The 13,800-nt window shown below is 40.0% G+C and overlaps 1 protein-coding gene across 1 annotated transcript in view; it reads left to right on the top strand.

Annotated features, from left to right (window-relative positions):
• RAB8B (RAB8B, member RAS oncogene family) overlaps positions 1-13,800 on the top strand; it is a 59,860-nt gene that overhangs the window by 32,672 nt on the left and 13,388 nt on the right. Inside the window, exon 2 of the mRNA XM_082737293.1 lies at positions 11,510-11,570. Within this exon, the coding sequence (XP_082593419.1) occupies positions 11,510-11,570 (61 nt within the window). The remainder of the gene's footprint in view (positions 1-11,509; positions 11,571-13,800) is intronic.

Below are 13,800 nucleotides of genomic sequence, written 5' to 3'. Positions count from 1 at the left end.
TCTTCGGTATTCTGTAGTGGGAAGTAAGGGTCATTGCCCTCCAGGACCCAAGATCAGGCTGAAGACTGCCAACCGTCTTCTATATCTTACTTGCATGCCTGTCATTTGGGGCAACCTCCTGCTTATGACCTGTTAAAAAACATATTTTGTATTGGTAACTTTGAAAAACTTGCCTGAGAAAGACAGGTGCTAACATTCAGTGATCCTTAATGCGTTCCTCCAGGATTGCGAAAGAGTAGTCTATTTTGGAAGAAGTGGGTAAAGACAAACATAAGTGAATAATTCTTTTATTCAAGATTGAGGGCTACAGAGTGGAAACTGTGCAGTTAGTTTTCTTGCTCTGATGCCTGGGTCCTTTTTTTAGTTATTGGGGATGGGGGTGGAGAGCCTTGAATGGGGTGTTCCGCTTTGAAATTGGTTTAATAAAAATAAGCTGATAAAGTATAATTTGAAATTTTTTTGTCGATTTTAGGAAAATTATTTCATGTGGTACTGGGTGATTCTCTGAGCCATTCAGATATCAGGATAGCTTTTTAGAAATGATCTCTTGACCATATTGTTTAGATTTTCTTTCCTCCTAACCCCAAATACTGGGATTTGGAAATAGGGAGCTTAATGATCAAATGGGAAGTCTGAGGGTAGCATATTTTGATAGCCAACTCATTTTATGCTTTGATAGAGTTATCATTCTTTGTCTTTTTAAAAAACGAATTTTTTAAAAAGATTTTATTTATTTGACAGAGATCACAAGTAGGCAGAGAGGCAGGCGGAGAGAGAGAGAGAGAGAGAGAGAGGAAGGGAAGCAGGCTCCCTGCTGAGCAGAGAGCCCGATGTGGGGCTCAATCCCAGGACCCTGGGATCATGACCTGAGCCGAAGGCAGAGGCCTTAACCCACTGAGCCACCCAGGCGCCCCCCAAAACGATTATTTATTTATTTGAGAACGAGAGAAAGAGTATGAGCAGGAGGGAGAGGAGGAGGGAGAAAAGAATCTGAAGCGGACTGTGTGCTGAGCCCAGAGCCTCCTGCAGGTTTTGATTCCACAGCTGTGAGATCATGACCTGAGCTGAAACCAAGAGTCAGACGGTTAACTGACTGAGCCACCCAGACACCCCTCATTCTTTTGTATTTGAAAGTTAAAGTGGCAATAGGTGGGGGAAGAGGGAAACAAAAGAAAATATGATGTATTCTGTCCTTCATCAGTCCAGACTGCATCCTGTAGATCTGAAACGTGAGTAAGAGAGGATCTGGATTTACCAACCCAGTTGGTACTGGGTGTTGGTATCATTGTATTCTGTTAAAAGCCAACCCAAAAAAGTAATAGGTGGCAGAATGTTTATCACTCTCTAAAGTAAGTAAAATGTCTTAAGTATGTAGAGGTGGATAGCCATTTATATATATATATATAATATATAATTATATATATATATATATATATATATATATATATATATATATAGCCCACTATGCTATCATATATATATGATAGCATAGTGGGCCCATGGAAGTCTTCCTTTGCATGTAAGGTTATAGTGCTGTGAACTTTAAACTTTGGTATTGTGAGGGAGTGTGTTTACAAATCCGGGTGATATAATCATTTGTAGAAGTTTTTCATCTTTGACTGGGAAAAACTATATTCTGTTCCTTCCATTTTTATTGATCTTTGTGTCATCCTTTTACTTGCATATACTCCCATCTGTTTGTTTTAACCTTACTCATTAGCAGTAGCTTATTATAATTACCCATCTGTCACCCTGGCTACAGTGAGCTGTAAATGCTGCTTAATTTTACTATACTTTTGTGGCATTGATGCTGGTTTTGATCAAGAAAAGGCTTTTGGGGGCACCTGGGTGGCTCAGTGGGTTAAGCCGCTGCCTTCGGCTCAGGTCATGATCTCAGAGTCCTGGGATCGAGTCCCGCATCAGGCTCTCTGCTCAGTGGAGAGCCTGCTTCCCTCTCTCTCTCTCTGCCTGCCTCTCCATCTACTTGTGATTTCTCTCTGTCAAATAAATAAATAACATCTTTAAAAAAAAAAAAAAAAGAAAAGGCTTTTTTGCTAACTAGACTCAGCATTATGAGTTTGCAGTTATGTTTTTTTACTTTATAATCTCTGATCACTTTTCTTTTATCTTGAGAACAATCAGTGGGAGAAGAAGGTGGGAAGGGGTGAGGTAGGTGTTGCAGGAAAGAGATTATGACTTTTGATGATTCTTCAGCCTGCCGTAATTTGGTATAGACGCTTACCCACTTGTTCCCCCATTAAAAAAGAAAAGTTGGTTTGTATTAACTTGGTGAGGAAAATTACTCATTTTGCGTTTTGGACCAATATAAGCTGAAATCTTTTGTAAATAAGTGATTTGGAAATTTTCCTGAAAAATAACAAAATTATAGCTAAAGTTTATTTCAGCCCTAGTTGTTAACTGATATATTACATCGATAAAATCTTTTTTGTTTTTCTTAAGAACTCATTCTCAAAGGGAAAAAAAATAGTCATTTGTTTTTAGTTAGTTGCAACACATAATGTTGTTACTTAGTTATATTATTTTAATGTATTGTTTTCTTTTTAACTTTCGTTTGCCTCCAAGTGAATGGAAAATATTATACAGTCAATACTTGGAAAGAGCCAAAGGATCAGTTTTACTGCATTTTTGGTGCAACATCATTGGAATGTAGTTGTAATTTTTTCCAGTGATAATTCCAGTGATTTGGCGGTAGAGTTTTCCCACAGCAACAGTGTGTCAAATCGGGGATTTGCTTTTCTGTTTTCATTTTCTGAATAACCACAGTATTCCCTCACCCTAAATGAAACAGACCTGACTGACCCTGAGTTGTCAGAGACAAACAAGGAAATTCCAGGTTTAGGAAAGTGATAGTGACTCAGACTGGTGGGGGTTGCCTGCTACAGAGGTACACTTTCTCAGAAACAGTGGCTGGAGCAGAGGAGATATGGCTGCTTTCATTTATTTGGGAGCAGTTTGGTTCTTGAGATGGTCATGAATTAATAATGGGGAAAGGAATGGAAATCTCCGAGGTATTCTGAACTTTTATTTTTCAAGAAAGCTTAATTCATGTATTAGGCTCTTTATGAAAAGAGGTTTTTTGAATGTAAAACATCTGTTCATTGAAGACCTCTAAAACCCACATTTTAACAACTTCAAGCACATTGCTACTTCCAGATTGAGTAACACTTAAAACACATTTCCTTTTGAAAATGCAAGATTTGCAAAAGGGACTTGTCATGCATTCATTTGGCCATTCTCAAGTGGTGAACTGAATGCTGGATAATCTCTGCTGGCCCCTTAATCAGATTTAAAATTCTTGTCCTTCCTAGGTGTTCCTGCATACTTCATCTGAGTGATAGCTGTCTTTTTGCACCTCATTTGCTATTTCCAGGTTGTTTTTTTTTCCTCTTGATATTTTTGTAGTTCTAGCATTGAAAACTTTTTGTCATTCAACACATAGCTTATTTTTAGCAGTTATCATTTGGTACATAATGAGTTGGTTTTTTACCTTTTATTTCCCAAAGACATTTTAAGGGTTAATTAGATCTTTATAATTTAATCTATAAAGCCCTTTGAGACCTTACTTAAAACTGTTCTTATCTGCACTGTTTTTGTATCTGCTGCACGTACATTTATGGCTCAAAAAGGTAAATTCGTCCTTATTTCTAAAATTAGTTTATGAGTTTATCTTTTGTTGGTATGATTAGATTGTATAGGTACAGCTGTCTTAACGCCAAGAATTCCAAGAGGTGACTTTAATTCGGCAACAAGTAGAAACTTTTTTTTGTTTTAGATTTTATTTATTTGTCAGAGAGAAAGCATAAGCAGAGGGAGCAGCAGGCTGTCCACTGAGCAAGGAGGCCTATGAAGGCTGGGTCCCAGGGCCCTGGGATCATGACCTGAGCCAAAGGCATTAACCCATGCTTAACAGACTGAGCCACCCAGGTGTCCTGACATGTAGAAACTTTTAAAACAATGTGAAGATGTGTAGCTTTTTCTGTAGGAAGGAGTACTGTGTGTCGCTATTGATTTATACCATAAATGAGGTTTAAGTTATTGCTTCCTATTCACAGAATAGAGGAACTAAAGAAATCTGAAAACTTCTTTCTTCTTTTTGGTATAGTAGGTGTCTTTTTAAAAGGGCAGATTATATTCACAGACCACTATGTTCATTTAAACTGTTGTTAAATGCCTTCAGAGCTTACTTTTAATGTTTTTTTTTCTGCTAAACTTTAAACTTTCTGATTTTCAGAAAGGAAACCACATTATAAATTTGAATATAAACAAAACAAAAAATTAAATGATTCTGAATATAGGCGGCAAAATTGGTACTTGGTGAACATGCTTTTATGAACTTACAGAATGTGTATTTACAAAAGAACAATGCCTTGAACTCCTCTCTTTCATTCTTTTCTTTTCTTTTTTATTTTTTTGGAGGCGGGGGTGGGGGTGGGAGTTGGGGGGTTGAGGGTGTAGGGCCTGCAGTGGGAGGTAGAAGAGAGAATCTTAAGCAGGCTCCACCCCCATCACAAAGCCTGAAGCAGGCGATCTCAGGACCCAGAGATCATGACCTGAGCTGAAATCAAGAGTCAGACACTTAACCGACTGAGCTACCCTGGGGCCCCGATCTAAGTTACATTATTTTTTTTTTAAGATGGGTTTTTTAAAATTTTATTTATTTATTTGACAGAGAGAGATCACAAATAGACGGAGAGAGAGGCAGGCAGAGAGAGAGAGAGAGAGAGAGAGAAGCAGGCTCCCTGCTGAGCAGAGAGCCCGATGTGGGGCTCGATCCTAGGACCCTGGGATCACGACCTGAGCCGAAGGCAGGGGCTTAACCCACTGAGCCACCCAGGTGCCCCTAAAAGTCCACATTTAAAAGTAAACCTCGGTGTTTAAAAGTTCACCAAAAAAAAAAAAAAAAGCCTAAGCAAAATGAAGTTGTCAAAGTTGCAAAATAGCAGTATCCATCTATACTGCATCTTCATCATTAATAATAAAAATCTCAAGTAAGGAAGTGAAGGTAACATTTCTCTGAAGTAGATTTCAATATTTAGACAGTTTTTTCTATTTCTGGAATACCTCTGACATGTAAATAGACCAACCACATAACCCATATTCTCATAGTTTGGGATCACAGATGTTTCTAAACGTACTTTTGAAGCAAAGTATATTTTTCCCCTTTTAATTGTGAAAGTGCAGTGTTGGACTTCTGCTTCTTAAAGTGGGTCAGAGGGGACAGATACCCTGTGTTTTTTGCTGTTGATACATGGCTCCATGAGTAATCCCAGCATTAGAATTTTGCATTGCTATCATTCACTGAAATGCTAAGTGTCCCAGAAATTTGACTTTTTTCCCCCATGGATATTTTGGCTGCAGCCCAAGTGGACTGATTATAAATGCACTTGAGTGGGAACCAGGTGTGAAACATGTCAGTAAAAGGTCTCTGCTGTTTCTCTCCCTGCCCTCCCCTCTCGGATTGTCCTGGGTCAGCCTACTTCACCAAGTAACCCAAGACTTGTAAGGTAGAAGAGAGAGCTCTGTGTGTTCTAAGCTACAGGACCCACAGGGCAAAAATGCATCCAGATCACTGCAAGCCTGACGGTCAGGACAACTAGCTGGCTCCAGAGTTGTTGAGGCCTGGAGCCGATGTCCTTCTTCATACTCTTTCCACACTCCCGCACAAACCCAGAACAACCTCTGGAAACAGAAAAGGTTGTTAGTAAATAAACATCTGTTGGCTGACTAATTGACATCAGTGTAAAATAATTTTGTCATTCTGTTCCCTCCCTGTGTTAAATTATATCTAATTTGTGGAATGAAAGGGGGCCCAGTACTGCTCATTCCAACCTTCTTTGCCCTACTAGGTCTGTTAATTATGGACGTGGGTCAAGTTCAAAGGTTCCTTCCCTCTGTTCTGCAGGCCAGGCCCTCTCTTCTTGGCTGCTTCCAACCACACTGCTGGTTTCTGAGAAATATCTGATAAGCAAGCAATGTTTTAGGCGAGCTCAGGCCACATCTCCCTAGAGCCTCGCTGCCAGGTCTCTACCGGCTCTTGTTAATGTGGGTCACCCTGGACAATGCAGAGGCCTCAAGTACAACTTTACCTACTCCTCAGAGGTACGGGGCACAGCTCCCTACCCGAGTTCTGAGGGTGGAGGGAGGATATCCTCTTCCTTCTCCCACTGGAATGGAAAATCAGATTTCCTTTGTTCTTCTCCTAGAGTGCCACTCCCAACAGTGACCAAATGTGTATTCTTTCATTATTCTTAGCCCAAACAGAACCTTCTTTTTCCTCCAGGCTGGGAAGGAAATGCCTCTGAACTCCCTGCATAAAATCGGAGCAGCCAACACTCCTTGCTACCCCAAGCCCCTAATCTGCCCCCTCACTTTCTGAACTTGATCCAGTCTCGCTATCGCCCACACCTGGTCACCAAGGCTCACAGGCCCTCTGTATACTGAGTAGCACGGTATGGAGTAGTGCCTGCCACCCACTCCCTCCACGACTGCTAGCTCCCACTATGTTTTTAAAGTTGCCTTTCATGTCTAAATTTGGTTAGATTTTTCTGTTATCATTAATGAATATCTTCAGATACCACTTTTTTTCAAATAACTACTTATTGCTTCTTAAAAATTAGTAAGAATTTCAGGCATACAGAGTATACCTACTATAAAACACTCCCACATTCAGATACCACCATGCAGTTTTAGAAATAATAAATGATTGAATTGAAGTCCCTCTGAGACTCTCTTTAATCACCTCTTCTACCATTTCTCTTCACAGGTAACAGCTATATGGATTTTGTTGGGTCATTCTCATATGTTTTTATACTTTAATTACACATGGATGTATGTATAAATGATACGTTCTATAGTTTTGGGTACTTTTGAAATTATATAGGAATGGTTTGACTCTGGGAAATTTTGCAGTTGGCTTTTTTCACTTCATATTATGTTTTTAGATTCAATCATGTTGATACATGTGACTCTTGGTCACTGTTCCTGGATATCCCCTGTATACCAAGGTGTTCTCTCACTGGGGGCCATTTCCGTTGTTGCTAACCTTTTGCTATTGACCCTTAAAGAGCAGGCCTCCCCAGGGAGATACGGACATTCTTGCACACATCTCTTTGGAAGGCCTTTGGAAGGATCTTTAAATGACAAGTTTGATTTTAGACTCTTTTGAGTTAGTCTTTGTGAATCTGGGTAAGTTGCTGTGGCTCCTTGAGCCTCAGTTTGCTTGGGCACACAGGGCGGACTAAACTAAAGAACCTCTAAGTTTCTTTCCAAGCCTAGAATTCTTTCTGGCTTCTCTCCCTCCTTACAGAGTATAGTATGTATCAGTGATGAGTAACTGCTTAGCATGAGAATCAGTTCAGGGGAAGGGGAAAAAAAAAAACAACAAAAACTCTTGTGTGTCTGTGTGCATGTATTTAAATTCAAAATGAAAATGACTTTGAGTCCCTTGGGAATGTTTTCTTACCATGTAGATTTCCTATTCTATTGACTAGATAAATATTAATGACAAAACTGGCACTGCTTTAAAGCCATCAAGAAGTTAATGGTCGGGCTTATTCTAGTAAACATGGAAGCAGTGTTGGAGTCTTGTCTCCTGAGAGTAGATGTTGGGCTGTGTTGCCAGCTGGGCAGGCCGAGGGATTGCTCATGAGTTGGGATGACTCAGGGTCGTCATTTTGAACATGAATTATTGTATTATGTGCTGCCAAGAAATGATGCTTTCTAAAAGACTGTTGAAATATGAAGGGCTTTTTTTTACTCTAAGCGTAATGCCCTTCAGAAGCTGTATTTTTGAGATCGTATGGTCTTTTTAAATTAAAAAAAAAAAAAAAAGTTGCTCCCTTCCTGCCAGAATGAGCTGCGGTTCTTGCTGCTGTTGATCTGATAGCCCCCTCCTTCTTTGCAGTCTCTCATCACCTGAGGCTAGGATACAGGCCAGTGCTTTGGAACTATAGTCTCAGGGACTTGCAGGCTGTGAAGATCGTGGATTAGTGCAGAGATGTCGTGGCAACTACCTGGGTTGCTCATTGTCATTTTTTTCCTTCATATTGTCTGTTAGTGGCTGAACGCTAGATGAAGTACTAGAGTTATTATCAAACCTGGTAACCTACACATCAGGCTGTTATGATTTGTCCATTTCCTATAGCTGTGAACACAAAATTTTACTAATTAATAGATTGGAGTATCATTCTAACAGATATCGTGATCAATTCAACAGCTTTTCCATTCTCTCCTATTTTTAGCCATCCTGGGGTCAGGGAAGTGACCCAGCTGCAGGGATGGGTCTTGATCAATCTAAATTTAGGGAGGAGTTTAGCTTAATCCAATCTTGGTGACTGCCGGTGGCAGAGGTTGGTTCCGGAACTCAGCATTAGCCTCTAGAACATGACATTCTCATGGCTATAGTTCTAGAAGTGAAACATGAAGGAAAGGTCGCTGGAGGCTTTGGGGAAACATTTCCTCACTTTGAAGTGAGAGGCACAGGAAGATGATCTCTTTTCTTCTCGGCATTGCTCTTGTGGTCAGGAACCATTACCAGTCAGGGGATGAAACTGACACTCCCAAGAGGGCAGAGCCAAAGGAGGTACAGAGAAATGAGCTGGAACTACTGGACTGAGCCATCCCTGAACCTCAACTCATCACTGGGCTTATTATATGAGTCAACAAATTACCTTAAGCTAGTTTGATTTGAGGTTTCTATTATTTGCAGCAGAGAGCATCCTAATTGATATAATTACATTACTGTATTATGGCTGGTTATTCTAATTCTGGAGTAGTCTCAGGAAGTTATCTTTAAAGTGAATATTAATCTACCTGTAGTCTACTGCTGTTATTGTCAAACTAATTATAAGATCTTGATTTTCATATTGTAATAGATTTCTTAGCATCCTTACTATTGTTACTACATTATGCTAAGAAAACTTTGAACTTTCAAGTTGTTCTTAGTTCTCCCCATACTTAGTAGAATGTGACCTTTACTTACTTATTACTTAGATGAGAGTATTTAACCTTTTATTATCTACTGTATATGTGTTTCTGAATGCAGTCAAACTATCAAAGAGAGGATGGACCCTTTGCTTGATTTGAGAGTAATTCAGAGCAATATGGTAACAAAACCAAATAACACAGGATTAAGCCAGGACTTGTCATGTCAGGGATGGACGTGACCAAGGAAAGAGCTGAGGGAGGAAATGGGGGAGGACCCATGGGTGGAGTGTCATCTTCAGGGAAGGCTGCTGCATGAGGTAGCCAGGCATGTGCAGAGGGGAGGAGGTGGGGGGCAGTTGGAGAGAGGCTCTGAGGGTGGCAGGGTCAGGAGAGCAGTGCCTCACAAAGGCTGTATTGCCAGGCAGAGGAAATTGATCCCACACCTTAATAGTGAGGTGCCATTACCTCAGAGATGGTTGACAGTTATCCTCACAGTGGCATGGAGAGGAGTTAGACCAGGGAGAGAGGCTGGCACCGAGTCCTGGGAATCTGTTACCATAATTCATGCGCCAGGTGACAAGAGCTATAGGATAATAGCATCTGAATATGTAATATCTTACATTGATACGGAATTTCAGAGTTCCCAGAGCACATTCAAACATGTTATTTAATTAAGTCCCCTCACCCTTTTTTTCTGGATGAAGATACAGAGGTTCAGAGCAGTTAAGAACCTCCCAAAAGGTGTCAGTGACAGAACCCAACCTATAGTCTAGGTCTTTGGACTTTCAGGTCTATTGCTTTTCAATAATAATATAAACGACATTTTCTATTATTAGTGAAATTCTAGTTGTGCTAATTTGGCTCTGCTCTGTGCATTTGTCTATCAGCTGGCTCCTGACAGCAGTGTAAACAGAAGCTAAATACCACTCGTCCCAACTCTTCTCAACACTGAACACCTCTGAATAGTGAAAAGATGGTGAAGTATTACAGATAATGGTAGAACCTCCTCAGATTACAGAAAGGTGATTCTTCTAACAAGTACAGAAAACAAAAGGCTGGATCGGGAGAAAGTTTCCTAAATGTTTTAAAGGAATAGAGAATGACTGAGATTTTAGTGAGCCTCCAAGTGGCAGTTTTTTTGGGTACTCTCAATATTTATATGTAGAAACATTGTAGTAACATAGCTGTTGAAGGCTTTTCTCCTCCCAGCATAACTGCATTTAATGTTTAAGTCAATTTAGAAGATACATAATTGACACGTTTTCTTGAAATGTCATGGAAACTGCTTTTAAGGGGTTCTGAACAGAATGCAAAAGAATAGAAAAATCTGAAAGCTGAGTGGCCAGATGATAAAGATTTAGCAAACTGCATCCAGGTTGTATTCATTAACTTGTCCCTTCAAAGAGTAGCAGCTTATTCCTGATAAGTGTGGAGCATTCTGATATTTGTCAAGGACTTTGTGGTTCTTTGTAATTGAAATTTCTAATAAGTTTCGAACTACCATAGTGCAGGGTTGGGGGGGGTGGATGGGTAAGAGAGGGTTGGACTTTTAACTGCCAGGGCCCCCAAACGTCTTTTACATGGAACCTGTCTGGCCCATCTGAGTGCTACTTACAGGTTAGAATCACCTGGAGAGCTTTTAAAAATTACCAATGCATAGATCCTACCCCACCTTTTTTTTTTTTTTCCTTTTTAAAGATTTTCATCCTTTATTTGAGATAGAGAGAGTGAGCACATAAGCAGGGGATAGAGGGGGAAAGAAGCAGGCTCTCTGTTGAGCAGGAAGCCCGATGTGGGTCTCAATCCCAGGACCCTGAGATCATGACCTGAGCCGAAGGCAGATGTTTAACATGCTGAGCCACCCTGGTGCCCCAGATCCTACCCTTGACCAACGAAGTCAGAATCTCAGAATTTGGGGAAAGGAACAGACCTAGTCATAAATAGTTTTTAAAGTTCTCCAGGTAATCCTACAGTTCAGCTATTTCAACTCCAGCCTGTAAGCAGCAGGAAATGTTTATTAAATTGTACATAGGATACTTGGTAGCTGTATAAAATAAATATGTAGGTTTTCCCGTCCCTGAGCTAAATAGGCAAGTTTGGGGCCTTAGGGTTTTGTTTTTCTCCTTAGCCACTTGTAGGTTTTAAAGAATACATGGCAGGAAATGGAGGAAGACATTCTAAAGAGGTCTCATGGCATTTTTTAGGGAAGACTGGGGCAGGAAGGGTAGGAATCATTGTTTGTGTATATTTCAGGAAGCCGAGAATATGGCATGTTCTCAGTCTATCTAAATTATGTCACTTCGAGGGATGTGATCCATTTGTATCAAAATAATGAGGCATATAATACATTGCATTTAACATGTGTGGGAATTCTTCGCAGAGTAATTAGCATTCCTTTCTTCAGCCTGTATTCAGAGGAAACATACCATTCACACCCTCTCTGTGTTCACATTTTCCAGTGCGTTGGAGAGCTTTCTTTTTCAATAGAAATCTTTGTCCTTTTCCTAATAAGACTTGGATTATAGTTGGAGAAATTTAGCATTTCTTTTTCTTTTTCTGGCAGGAATTGATTTTAAAATCAGAACGATAGAACTGGATGGAAAGAAAATTAAGCTTCAGATATGGTAAGTTAAAAAAAAATTATACACAGAGTTTCTACCTTAATTGGAATGGAAAGTGGGAATTAAAATGTGAATTGTGGTAAGTTAGTGGTAAACTGTGAGAGCTAAAACATCTTTTCTTTACCACAACCAAGGGGGAGTGGGTGAGTATTGAAAGGTATCTCCACCAAGAATGGGAAGGTAAGGAATGGTCTTAAACCTGGAAGAGATCTGAGAACTCATTTTTCCCAGACACTAATTTTGTAGGAAGGAAAGAAAATCTAAAGAGTGTACACACTTTTTCACTGTACTTGTTGCAGCTTTGAAATCAGATAAGGCAAAAGTTGTCACATGGTAGGAGCCCTAAGCAGGTTCTTTTTAAGTACAGATCTAGATTCTAGGTTCTGCCTTTCAGCTGAGGGCTTGGGCCAATTGCTTCCCTTTTTAGGTCCTGTTTTTCCTCATTGGTTAATTGGTTGGTGAGCCTGAAGATATCCAAGAGCCCCTGCAGATCTAACATTTTATTATTTGCTTTCATGTGGCTTCTCTTTAAATTAAAAAAAAAAAAAATGAGGACCACTGAACCCATCTAATGTGTGATGATGACAGCAGTAGTCAAAGCTTAGAAATTCAGAGCAGGCTAGATTAAGAAGCAGGCAGGAAAATAGTAAAATAATATATATCAGCTTTTTCCTTAGGCCATTCTTCTTTGAATCTCAGAACCAGGGTATAACTAGAGCATCATGTTGAAATCCACTGGTCCTTCTTTAAAGAGGAAGAACCTAGGACTTAAGAGTGGTTAAGTCCATCTGAGGAATTCTGTCTGGGTTACTGATAAAGCTGAGACAACTCCCCAGATCTGGAGCATCTTGACAGCTTTACATATCAGCCCAGGATAATAGTTCCTGGTATATTCATTGGGAAACATAGTGAAGGTTACCGTAGGTTGCCCTTTTCATCTATTGATATTTAGTAAGAGACCAAATATTTTGAAGATCTAAAGAAAAAGTCTAAGGGAGAAGCAAAGAGAATTTCTGACTCAATGCTGAACGGTCCTGACCATGAATAAGAATTGAATAAGAGTTGTTACTAGGAGCCTGTGGGTAGTCAGCTAATTAGAACCAAATATAATATCAGAGCATTCTTAGCAGCAGACTCCATTCAGTCTTCACGACCTGTATTTAGTATGGCAGGGGTTTCTCCTCTGTCCTCACTGCAGAGCTGATTCTAAATCCAGTAGTGTGTGAGACCAAAATATGGTTAACTGGCTCCAAGATGCTTGGCTTCTGTTTTCCGCATGGTGTGTTTGCCATATACCAAGCAGGTGCTCTGGGTATCTAATCCTGATCAGTGAGAGAATGGCAGAAGATGACTGTGGTGGGAAGCCTGGCCTTGCCCTAAACCTCTGAGACCAAGGATGCTTGAGATTCATTCAAGGGGCTGAGCCATTTAACGGTTCAGTGGTAGACCATAGCCCAGAGGAGCCTGTTGCCTCTTCTACAGAATGAGGATAAGTGTTTTACTGCTACACTGGGCTATAGTGGGTCTCACATGAGCACAGACAAATGTATTTTCTAAGGTATAAATAAACATTAAGGTATTAATGTTTTTAATTTGCTGTATTTCCCTTGGGCCTCCATCTCTTATTTGGGTTGGTATACCAACGTGTATTTCCACAAATGCCTCTCTTTTGTGGAATTAAGTTGTACAGTTTCGTTTGCCTTAGTAGCACAGGGAGAGAATTAGTTCTGGTGGTGCATAGCAAATTTAGAAATACTGATTTTCCCAGATATCAAGGAAATTTGACTCCCTTTATAGGGATCACTTCAAGCAAAGTATGAGAAATTTTGAATTTTTCAGAATGAATTTTAAGAGAATGCCACCAACCAGAAAGCAAGAATACATGAACGTGTAATAGTCTTGAGGTTTGTTCATATCTTAAAGTGTTCAGAAACATTTTCAGCCATTCTGTGTGAAACTCCAGGCTCCCATTTAATCCCAGGCTCTACAGCTGACAAAGTTCTTGAGGAGATCCATTTTAGTGTGCTCTGCTGAGCAGAATTCACACAGTAGTAAGTGCAACCCCATTGCTTGCTTTGTACAGAAATCAGACTCTGTACAGAAATCAGAGAGCAAAATTTCTTAATCAGCGGGCATTTACAAAAAGGATTATAACAACTTGCAGGGGTCCAAGAATTTAGAACTATTCTCTGTTCTCTCCCACATGTATTTGACTAATAGAACATGCCAGTTC

The sequence above is a fragment of the Mustela nivalis genome (assembly GCF_964662115.1).
Source record: "Mustela nivalis genome assembly, chromosome: 6".
Classification (NCBI taxonomy): Eukaryota; Metazoa; Chordata; class Mammalia; order Carnivora; family Mustelidae; genus Mustela; species Mustela nivalis.
Note: the sequence above shows the minus strand (reverse complement) of the source record. Positions and strands in the feature narration are given on the sequence as shown.